Source organism: Megascapheus bottae, chromosome 24 (assembly GCF_031878675.1).
Source record: "Megascapheus bottae isolate mThoBot1 chromosome 24, mThoBot2.hap1, whole genome shotgun sequence".
In the NCBI taxonomy this organism is placed as follows: Eukaryota; Metazoa; Chordata; class Mammalia; order Rodentia; family Geomyidae; genus Megascapheus; species Megascapheus bottae.
In genome coordinates, this window is record NC_143532.1 from 4099123 (window position 1) to 4111231 (window position 12109).

Sequence of the window (12109 nt, forward strand, 5' to 3'; positions counted from 1 at the left end):
TCCTCACGGAATCAAAAAGCTCAAAATGGCAGTCCTAGAAACCAGTTCTTTACAAGAGTGAATCACAGAATGGAGGGCAGAGTGCGGAAGGACCAGGAGGAGTGGGGCGGGGTCTGCTGTGGGGAGAGGGAGCCTGTCAGGGCAGCCTTGAACCTGGGAAAGTCTGGCTGGATTGACAACCTTGTTCTCAGGGGTTTCCTTAATCATCTCCCCTAGCAGAAAACTGGGGTGACAGCACACAAACCGGCTGCCAGTGACAGCATGCCACCAGTGGGTCTCACTCACAGATGGGCACAGTTGTCTCTGACCCAAGTGACAGAGTGACAAAATGAGGTCTGCCTGGTCTCTGCCACAGTCCTGATTCTGATGACAGATGAAAGGTCCCTCCAGGGTGTTGGTGCAAACCAGAGCGCTGGCCAGAAGGGGCCCCCAGCCTTTTTTTTTTTTTTTTTTTTTTTTGCCAGTCCAGGGGTCTGGGCACTGTCCTTGGGCCTTCTCAAGATTCTCAAAGCTAGAGCTCTGCCACTTGAGCCACAACACCAAGGACTCAAACCCAGGGCTTCGTGCATGCTAGGCAAGCACTCTACCACTAAGCCAAGCTTCTAGCCCCCCCTGGCCTTTCTGCTGAAGCCACCCTTACATTTTATGCTTGTTACAATGTACAGGTGGTAGGACATGAAGTGAAATGACTCTTGATGTCACTGATGACTTGAAAACCTACCGATGCAAGCAAGTGACATTTGATATCAATACAAGAATTCCTTCTCTGGAAACAAGCAATGCTGATTTCTGATTCTACTCACGTTTTCCAGTGCAGTGTGCTGAAGTCAGAGCTAAATCTGAGAAAAGGAAAAATGGCCTCCACCTGTTCTAAGGAACGCTTGGCAGGCTCCAACGCAGAGAATCTGCCCCGAGGCCCCCTGCAATGGTCCCAGGCTCAATGGCCCAGAGCTACTTTAGCCAGATTACCAGAGGGGACCCAGGCCCTGGGCGTGTCTGGTAATTTGGGGTATAGACGCTATGCTGGGTGCTGAGGTAGTACATGCGGCCTAGTGCCAGTCTTCTCCTGGCTGGCTGAGAAGGGCCTGGGTGGTTCGGACAGGTGCTCAGGACTGGGTAGAAGGTAAGACTGAGAGGCTCTAGGCCTCTCGGTCCATCAGGGAGCACTGGGCCCAGGAGCTAGGGCTGGCCCCCTTGCAGCAGGGCTGGCTGTGGAAGGGAGAGCCAAGGCTGCAGGCACACAGACAGCTCCTGAAGCTCCTGGAGGCAGAGGAAGCATCCTTTGCTCCTCCTGTTTCTTCTTTGCTACCTAATCTACTCGGCTAGGAAGCCAGGCAGGTCAGGGCAGGCAGGAGGCAGAGCGACCACGAGGGAGGGAAGAGAATTGTCAACACAATCAAGATTCTTCCTGCAAATGGGTCCCAAGCAAGTGGGGACAGGATGCCCAGAGACTAAAGCAATGGGGGTTTACATGATAGAGAAAGGACCCCAGCGACTGGGGAGGAGCTGTGGGGCTGGCAGCCCTGTTTCTGAGGTGGCCCCTGTTTCTGGGTGGAAGCAGAGTAAGCACCCACCTTGTCCCCAGGGGTCAGGGCCCAAGGTGGATTTCTCCATGATAGAACCACATGAATGGAGTTCACAAGACATGCCCTGCCAAGGGTGATATGGAAACAAGAAGTCGTCACACAGCAGCCTGGCCTGCACCTGGACCACAGCCAAGGGCATGGCTTCTGCTTACTGTCCAAGCAGCAAGACAAGGAAAAGTATGGAGCACAAGATTCTCCATTCCAGGGGCAGTGTTCAGGGAAATGAGGAAGCGAAGCCATTTCTGAAAGCTAGACAAGACCCACTGCACTCAGGAGCAGGTGGCAGAGGGCGCCTGCTGGCCTCTGGCACAAGGATGGGACCAAAGAGGCGAGGGCAAGGAGGGAGAAGCGAGCAGGAGGAAGCAGGGCGCCTCCCAAACCCATCTAACAGCGCATCCTTAATACATTCTCTTTCTTTGTTAACTAAAAAAGAAAACACACAAACAACAACAACAAAAATGCTTTTATCCTCTCTGTTCCCAGAACGGAATACTTTCAGGAAGCCTGGAGTTCTGGGTTCCAAGGCAGAGTCTCATCCTGCCCTGGGCACCCTCTCCTGCCTGCAGCCGTCCTGTCCTCCTGTGGGTGCTCAGCACTAATCATCAAGAGGAACGTAGCTCAAGACTAAAGCAGTCAGTGCCCGCGAGAGGGCAGAGGGCTTAAGGCCAGCCAGGACTACCTGGTGAGAAGCTGTCTCACAGAAAGAATGAAGGAAAATAAAAGGTTCGGATGATGAAAGGACTGCATAATTCTGCCCACTTGCCTGAGGAAGGCACTCAGGTGAGCCTCCCCTTAGGCCAGAGTCTCAGGCCTTCACCGGTCCTGGTCACCGCTCCCAGCTGGCAACTGCTCAGCTTCTACTCCAGCTCAAGACCCAGATCAGCCCCCTTCTCCAGTTGCCCAGAGCAAGATGACTTTTTCAGGTTGGAGGGATGGCTGAAATGATCTAGTACCATCACTACCCACTGAAGACTGCCAAATGTCTCACTGAAGCCACACTGGTAGAAGCCACTAGAGCTAAGAATCTGAATGGAAGGAGATAACACAAGCAGTGTAAAGGATTAAACAGTTGACTACTGGTATCCTGGTGTTAAATGACCTTTGCTATTTAAAGGTAAGTATGAAAACACACACACACACACACACACACACACACTTACTCACATTCACCCATTCACAAAATTCTTTGTTTCTGTTGTTCCTATATAGAACATCTAAGTTAAGAAAGCATACTTCAGGTCTTCCGATCTCAAATAGAGATCCAAAAATATTCAGACAGCAGTTGCCGTCTTTGACATTTTGGTGGAAAAACAAGGAAAATTCCACTTTGGTAGAGAATTGTGTCGTTAGAGGGCCACACAGGCAGATTCTGGGCACAGGATTATTTAGAACAACTCTCAAGGTATTTCCAGATGTCTCAGGTACCTCACCTTGCCCTGAACACCGCTGTTACAAGTACAGGGGAGAGGTGTGCAGACCCACAAAGTCAATGCAACCACACACGGGGGCCCTCACCATTCGCAGTGTGGACTAAAGATGCTGGGAGACTGGGGACACTCAGCCGCATTGTCCTGTCACCCCCCAGGCTGCCTAGCATCTCCAATGTGGCCAGCTGACACAGTCACCAACAAGGCATCACCCCAAGTTGATACAGCCAGCCCTTCAGTTCATTCCCATAGCAACCCCAGCTGTGAAGGTGGGCCCCCCCCCCCCGCAAGTAAGACACTGAGCTGGGCCCTGTAGGGTTGTAGGTGGTCAGGTCCTTAGTTCTGGACTCAGCGGGAAGGTCAGCCTAAGGTCTGTGTCAAAGCTCTGCTCACTCAGGACAGTGCACATGGGAAATACTTATGGGCCATTATGCAGAATAACTGAATAAGAGGGTCTGGGGCTTGGAACCCTTCAAGGCTGTGCATGCACCTCAGGGGTCTCAGGTGTCACCTCCAGCAGAGCTTTGGCATGCAGTGAGTGGAAGGACAGCCAGGTGTAGTTATTCTGCGCTACTCCAGGCTTGGAGGAATCAAATGAGTCTGGTGGAGGCAGGCCCGTGCAGGCCTGAACCTCAGTCACATGTAAAAGACCTCCTCCCTGGAGACAAAGGCCTCTCTCCCATTGTCCTGATTCGGGGACCAGATACGCCCAGACACCAGGGAGGATGGAATCCAGGAGAGAGAAGGCATAGCTGGGGAAGCTGAGGAAGGTCCCACCAACAGGGAGATGAATGTCAGTTGAGACCACAGGACACAGTTCAAGGTAGTTCCGCTTTGGAAAACACCTCCCGCTTTCCATTTAAATTCCCAGGTTATCAGAACCCAAGGAGAGGAACCTAGTAAAGAGCTACATTTCTACCAGAATGAGAGTTCCTAGGAAACAACAGTAACTTAAGCTGTTTCAAACATCCAAGTTCTAAACACTGAGTCAAATCACAGATAGCACCTTCCCAATCATAAAATTACAGACAGATCCCCCACTCCCAACAACACGGAAATTAAGCCCTCTATTTTACACAGCAGTGGTATTTAAATATACCACTTTCTGCTATATGAAAACATAGCCTTTTAAAGACTCTTTAATGTTCAAGTTGAATTTCAAGTAATCACTCTGCAGTAGCTCCAAGAGAATTCTTGTTCCTCCCAATTTAAAGTGCCTATTAAAAAAAAAAAGTAGAAAAAGGAAAATACGCCTTAGAGAATTGTGTCCTCAAGGCGACTGCTTGCTCCCAGGCTTTTGTTAAAGAATAGAATGTGTTGAATTCTTCTAAGCTGGCAGGGGATCAAGCAAAACACTATACAATGAGGTAGCCAAGAGCAGAGTTCTTCCTCTCAACACAAGAGCAGGGGAATACATGTGTGTCATTCTTATCTAATTAAACAAGAAACGTGAGAAAGCAAGATGGGTAAAGTTGTTCATAACTCAGCTCAGGGGTGCAATGTGACAAAATTCATTCTAAGGGTCAAAGGTACACGTTCTTTGTGTCTGATGAGTAAGGATCAACAAAATTTAGATGTCTAAACCTAACTACTTGTACTGTAATGCTAACAGTAAGGCCTTAGAAAGTATCCCCACCAAGAAGAAAGATGAGTTGATGTGTACCGGAAATCTGAATGACTGGAATGGCCCCCGCTGGGCCTGGGAAAAAAAGCAAAAATCCATATGTTCAAATATAGGCCAATGGGTATGTTTTCATTGTTAACCCATACATGTCTACAATTTTCAAATGACTTAATACAAAGCTAGCAGAACACTTCAACAAGCTGAGATGGTTTCGTTCCTTTTCCTGTTAAATGGGGTAGAGGGAAAGCACCAAAAAAAACCTCAATTCCTCAAGCAAACTTCATTTGTCTTCTAAACAGGGGCATTTGGTAAATTCCTACATTTCTGACAGTTCACTGAAAAGAGAGCTGGAGAATGCTCAGCTAGCAGCCACTCCACTTGCATGGATAAGCTTGGGCCACACTACACAATTATCTTGTGCTTATGAACACTTGCATGCCTAGAAGAAAAAAAAATCAAGCTATAGTCTAACAGCAGAAGGAGTAAAGTGAAAACCCAAACACCTGACCCGTTTTTTGTCTGCTGTTCACATCTGAAACAAGAAATGAGGCTTCCTGTCCTGAGCCCAGAGCCTGTGCTCAGAACCGTGTGAGGAGACACGGGGGTCTGAGCACGGGGGTCTCTCCAGGTGAATAGAACCTAACATTAAATGGGATACGTGTTACTAGGTGTGCCAAGAATAAACAGTACAGGCTTAGGAAAATCCTACAGAACACACAGAAAACACAGGCCTATGCGTTGGGCATACCAGACACCGGGCAGCTTTCATTCTGTACCGGTTTCCTGCTCCAGAGGAAGGCAGCCCCTGTGCACACAAGGTTTTCACTTCAAATCCAGCCCAAACTCCCTCAGGGCCCCTCTGCAACCAGTGAAGAGCCCATGCCGCCTGCATGCGTCCACACTGCTTCACTGGCATTTGCTGACTGCCGACTATGTGCACACACGGAGCGTGACAACACAGAGGGGACCGTGTGGGACCCACAGCAAGTCTGCAAGCCAGAGAGGAGGGGGTGCCATTTACCCCCATGCTAAGCAACTGGAAACATGAGGTGCTCGTTAGATGTGTGTGGACTGCTCTGGGACAGGGATAGGATTTGTCTTGCCTGACCTGACTTCCTCTGGGCCCTCGTGGCTAGCTAAGGCTCAGCTATGTCTCTCCCTCCACAGGGAGTTTTTCAGGGGTTCCCGGGTCTTTCAGCCCATGTAAGACAAGTGTCACATGGCAATCACGTCTTGTCACAGGAAGCCTGGTGAGGCAGGAAAACCAGCACCTGTAAGGTCACATGATGGTGTCTGTAGCACTTCTTTGAGAACATTTTTTTGGGTTCCTGCTCTGGTACAGTGGCTGGAACATACTGGGTAGAGCCTGAATGGGCTAAGAAGGCAAGCTAGCTCTCCACCACCTAATTCTCTGCCCTTGAGTGGGGGCCCCATGGCAGGCGGCCCCACACTACCATAGCCCCTGCCCAGTCAGCTCTTTACAAGTTATAGAGATCACACAGCCAAGCCGTCCACGCCCACGAGTAGACTTCTATACCAAAGCAAAGCGGGGGTGTGTAACTACGGGGTGCCTGCCACCCTGCACCCTGCCCCACTCCCCTCAGCCTTTTGGTGGCTGGGCTGTTGCAGTCTGGGAATGCCTCACACGAGCAACCCTCTCCTCCTGGCAATGAGACAGAAAGCCATCTTCCCTAGGCCAGATCTTCGCTCATGCCAGCTCCTGGGCAATGAACATGCTTTCATCTTGCTAAAGAGCAGAAAGACAAACACCAAGGAAAACTTACTACGAACTACAAGTCATTCTGTATTTACATGTCTAACAGCAACGTATAAACTGAAGGTGAATAGGCTCGAGAGTTCATCGAAGCACCAGGGGACAGTAATACATGTAGTTTGGAACTACAATTCCTGAAGTAAACACGTATAAACAGACTCATCAAGTCACATGGCATAACTCATGCATGCACACGCTCAGGCCCCTTGTGCACCTGCCACATTTTTTCTTCTTATAGCACGTCAGTGCTCCTGAACAGTCAAACAGACACGTTAACTTAAACACTTAAAATTTTGAAAAAAGAAATTTGTTTTGATACATTAAGCAAAGAAAGAAACAAACAAACCTGGTTTAGACCCTTGCCTGAGTGAGTTCCTTTAACTATTTGCTTACTCTGACCTGAGACAACTCTCCTTCTGCTGGCTGGTGGGGCCATGGGAACTGCTCCCATCTCAAGACCTGCCTCCATCTCCAAACGCAACCTACACATAATCAAAGACCGCCGACCAGGGGCCCATCAGTTTCAAGGTATACATGGGAGTGTTAAAACACAACCTGCAGGAAATGAGCTACAATTTATTTCACAATACTGAAATTCGTGCAGTTTACAAAAAAAAGTCACAATTAATTTAAGAACAGAAGAAAATTAAACATAATCCAATGCTTTACCATGGCAGAGCACTATTTATATACAGGAAAAGTAAGTTTGGCACTGAGCAGCTTTTATTTGTTATTGCATCTTGGCAAATTTAGTTTATAAAACAATATCTAGGGCTGGGAGTTTGGCCTAGTAGTAGAGTGCTTGCCTAGCATGCACGAAGACGTGGGTTCAATTCCTTGGTACCACATACATAGAAAAAGCCAGAAGTGGTGCTGTGGCTCAAGTGGTAGAGCTCTAACCTTGAGAAAGCCCAAGGACAGTGCTCAGGTCCTGAGCTCAAGCCCCAGGAATGGCCCCCCCAAAAAAAACTGTCTTAATTTCTGCAGCTACGGCATCAATAAACTGAATTAAAAACGAATCTGAGGTTTTCCAAGTGGATTTACCAAGTCATACAGGCGCCGATCTCAGCATCAGCACGAAGGGGCCACAGAGTCTCCAGCAAGGGCAGTCTCCCTGGGGGGCCTGGCACGGACCAGAAGGAATTTTAAACTTTGAGACTTAAAAGAAGGACACTATATCCCACCATGGCCATCACAAGATGTCATCGTGTTCCCAACTGTAGCCTCCACACAGCCCAGCCCTGCTGTGGGCAGGAGATGTTTCACCAAAGCAAACTCATCTTTTTGGCAATTTGCTTCCTGGAGAACTAGGAGTAGTATTCTTTCTTTGCAGTGGACACTTGGTTTGCTCTGATGAAAAGCTACCTACCCCTGGGGAATGGGGTGTCGACAGTTGGCCAACACACTATATGCAGACTGGCTCTGAATCACTGGGCTGCGGGAATGTGATCACATCTGCCTCAGGGCCTCTGACACCTTTTCTTCTGGTCCTCAGCGGAGTGCTACAGTGTCCTGCCTGACATTCTTTGTGGCCATTCCCGAGAGTTGACTGACCTGCGGGAGGAGGGTCCCCTTCTCATGTGTTCGGGTAGGAAAACACAGTAGTGATACATGCGTGTTGAGAATGGCACACACATATCCCACACGGGAAGTTTCTACAAGAAACCCCTGTTCCCAAAGTTACACCAAAGGTTGTAACTTTGATGAATTGTTAAGACAAAACGTTACCATATCCTTGTAACCCTATTCTAAGAGAAAAAAGCCATAGAAAACAATTAGAAATGAACTCTATATTAAATTGATTAGAAATCTGATATTGCATAAAATTCAAACTATGAAGTAATCAAGCACTTTGAAGTCCCTGATTTCACACAAGGTGATAGGGTATAATTTGATGGAAACCAAAATAGCTTACAAGTTAAGTCTGACTAAATGAAAGTATTTTTCCCCCAATGGGAAAGGGGAGGAGGGCTACAGGGATTGGATAGACAGGAAAGGTGGGGAGAGACAAGAGAGGAAATCTGCTCTGCTAGGAACAGAATGAAATTAACTTGAGGTAGTTTATTCTACCAGCCAAATGGTACTCAGAACATAATTTGTCTAAAACTCTTACCAGAGAATAGCACTGGAAACACCCTCACAAAGACTAGATTCTTAACACGACTCACACTCTTAAGACGTGTTCTCAAATGCTACACAGTAGTAAACAAGACTTTGTGTGCTTTCAGGCAGATTATATTAAAAAGTTTTTGATCCCTATACATCCTATGAGACAGTCTTTTTTATTTTTTAATGTCACAGCTGACTTCTATTATTGTCATAGCTGACTTCTATTATTGTCTAACTCAGGTCTTTCTCTTCTGAAGTCTCCTCCCCAGAAATATCCCCACATTTATAAATGGCTGTGCCCACCTGGAGGGGAATGCTACTGTGTGAGTCTTGGCACCCCCGCAGCCCCCACCAGAAACCACAGCAAATGCCAGCATCAAAGCACACGCAGGGCTACAGCAGGACCCAGCAATCTGCCCAGGCCTCATGGAGAAATTTTACCTTGGTTTCAATCCATCAGGATATAGTTTTGAGAAAGGTTCTTAGACATAGCACTAGTGGTAAATGGAGACTAACCAGCAGAGTCCAGGGATAACGTTAGGCACAAGCCTTCACTCTCTGGCTAGGCGAGGTGTGGCACACCCATCCAAGCGTAGCAGAACACAATCTTGCTATATTTGGATATATTGATTTGCATATATGGGCTTGTCCTTTGTTTACCAAAGCCACACCTTTGATCACAGCAGTCAGTCACCCTTGAATCCCCCTGCGGGAAGGGGCACCTAGGACTCTCTGCTTACCTCACCTGGTTCCCACCCCCACCAGCCCTCCTGCCCTTCACCTTTACCACCCTCTGTGCTCTGCGGAGGAGCTAGCTTTGCAACAGTTACACGGCCTCCACGCAAGCTTCTAAGCGGAGTGACCACACCCAAGCCCCGCAAAGCAGGTCTTGGTGGGTGATGGGATGGGCGCTGTTGTGCGTGCGCCAGGCCGAGCTGGGTGGGACCTGCCTGCTGCTCGGCTTCTCAAGGCGAGTGGACCCGGATCCTGAACAGGCCTTGCTGCAGCTGCAGGCGGAAGAGCTTGCAGTTGGCGATGCGTAAGGCCGCACACCCAGTGCGGCGGAGGTCGGATGGGAGCAGTGGCTTTGTATGGTGCCAGGTCCCAGTGCTTCTCTTAAACTCCCGCACGTAATCGTAGTTGGTGCCTGAAGACAGTGAACCACAGTTAGGACCAGGGCCTCGAGGCTCCACAGAGGGCTGCTGAACAACTGTAGCAGGGCTCCTACCTGTGTCCAGGTCTCCGATTACATAAATACTGGCTCCTATAGGGACAGCGCCATAGACGAAGGAGGAGCTGGCGGGGATGCACAGATTCTGGTCATTGAGATAGATCCACCTGCAGACAAAGCCAGAGTACAGTCAGGAAGGACACTGCTATGGCCACAATGTCCAGGGCAACAGAAGTTGGCTGCCAAGGGCCGTCCTGGGCGACCCTTCTACAGGTGACCTCTGCTGCGCTCTGCCTGCCAGCTGCAGTGAATAAGTAATCTCTTCCTTTTTATGTCCAAGCAGTACTCCACTACAGTGACCAGCCAGAATTTGTTCATCTACTCACTTCCTTAGGCTCGCGTGGATGGCTTCCAATTTCCATTCACTGTGAATAACACTGTTATGAACTCTAGGGTGAGAAGTGGCTATCTTTTTGCAGACTTATTGAGTTGCTGGTTCTACAGGAAGGGTGATGAGAAAATATCTCACTCTTTTTATTTAGTGCAAGTACTAGAGCCTGAACTCGGTGCCTGGGCACTGTCTCTGCACTTTTTCTTGTTTTACCACTTGAGCTATAATTATCTCCACTTCTGATTTCTTGGGGTTTTGTGTGCGCGTGCGTGTGTGCGTGCGTGTGCACGAGCGAGCGTGCGTGCGTGCGTGCGTGTATTTGCTGGCTAACTGGAGAGAAGAGTGTCCCAGACTTTCCTGCGTGGGCTGACTCTGAACAATGTTCCTCCTCAGATGTCAGACTCCCGAGTAGCTAGGATTACAGGGATGGGCTGCCAGTGCTGGCTGAGAGCAAATCTCATAATGAACAAGCAAACACTCGTCTTCAGTTACAATGTCTTTGGGCAGAGGGTGGCAGCGCTTCCTTCATGTGTACTTTGGTAACTCAGAACTCTGTGGAAACAGACCCCAGCAGTGAGCATCAGAGGGAGGCTGAGGTCAGAGAGCAGGAGAGGGTAGGGCTGAGGGAGGAGAGGAAAGACAGAGACGAGCTGTCCAGAGCTGTCCGGAGGCTTCTGCATTCTCACAGGTTCTGCTGTAACCTCTGGAGGAAACAAACCCCGGCTCCACGAAGGTTCTGGACACCGACCAAAGCCAGAAGACTGCACAGAGCAGCCACAGGTTGAACAAGGAACCCACTCAGCATGGCTTCCAATTTCTTCCTTGTGGGCAGCCTTCGGGGCAGCCCTAGGCAGCTAAGCCAGCCACCAGGAACCAGAAACTGGTGAGGGTTGCCTGTAGGAAGCAGGATCACAAAAATCTAAGCACAGAACCCCTGGAAGAAAGAGAAGGGAGGCAGAAGCCTTCCATGGAAGCCCATCTGCTCATCTCAAAGCTGGGACCTGGACCAGACCCGCCTGCAGCTGTGTGGGATTGAACCCTTGCCACCACAGTGCCCACATGAACCACAACTCCCAGCTGCCCTCCCCAGGATAGGTGGCAAAAACCCAGTGCCTCCAATCACCACGCTCACAACTTCCTGGGTACAATTCACTTACTCAAGTAGATAAGAGCCAGAAAAACCCAGGACCCATTCTCAAGAGACTGAGTCATCCACAGCAGCCAACTGCCAGGTGGCTCAGGCCAGGAGTCAGGCTGGGAGTCTGGTGGAGGCACCAGGCCCAGGCCCAGTGAGGGGAAAAGGAGCGAGTTTGAGCATAGCCACCGCTGCTCCACTCCTACAGAAAGGCCAACAAGCCAAGAAAGAGGAGAACGTCCATTTCAGAACAGAACTTATGGTACAAACAAACTGCACAGACTTCAGGACGGAAAAGACAACACTGGACAGCAGAAAATTCACTGATGGTCAGAGACACAGGGAGACAAGGAAGGGAAACAAACTTGAGGACACTGCTCTGATCAGGAAAAAAGGCTACTTCAGATGGGAAGACAGTGCAAACAAAGCCTGTTCTAAGTGGGTGGTTCCCAGCTGCAATCCTAGAAACTCGGGAGGTGGAAAGTTGGAGAATCATGGTTTGATAGACTCTCCAACATAAGCAGGAAAAGCAGAGCTGAAGGTGTGGCCCAAGTGGTAGAGTGGAGAAATGAGATGACCAAAGTTTCTGTCCTACTCATCTTTTAGAAGCACAGGGAACAGGCCGTGGAGCTGTAGTTCAAGTGGTAGAGCATCAGTCTGGAGTGAAAAAGCCAAACAGGAGTGCAAAGTTCTCAGTTCAAGCCCCAGAAAGGTGTTCTGGCATATCAGGGCAGCAGTGGCGTGAAACAGATGTGGTGTAAAAAGGTATGCAGCAGGGGAGAGTCGGGGGGGGGGCAGTGTCAATCTCCCACCCTTGGGAGAGGAGGAACACACCCAGGCCCTGGCTCTCTGAATCTGTCACTGTCAGGATTAACAACTATGGCAATGCCTG

At 49.3% G+C, this 12109-nt stretch overlaps 1 protein-coding gene across 1 annotated transcript in view; it reads right to left on the bottom strand.

Moving 5' to 3' along the window:
- Window positions 1-7378: 7378 nt before the first annotated feature.
- Window positions 7379-12109, bottom strand: part of Gan (gigaxonin) — a 29144-nt gene continuing 24413 nt past the window's right edge. Inside the window, exons 10-11 of the mRNA XM_090357224.1 lie at window positions 9749-9858; window positions 7379-9667 (exon numbers count right to left, since the gene is read on the bottom strand). Coding sequence (XP_090213350.1) covers window positions 9486-9667; window positions 9749-9858 — 292 coding nt within the window. The 3' untranslated portion in view covers window positions 7379-9485. The remainder of the gene's footprint in view (window positions 9668-9748; window positions 9859-12109) is intronic.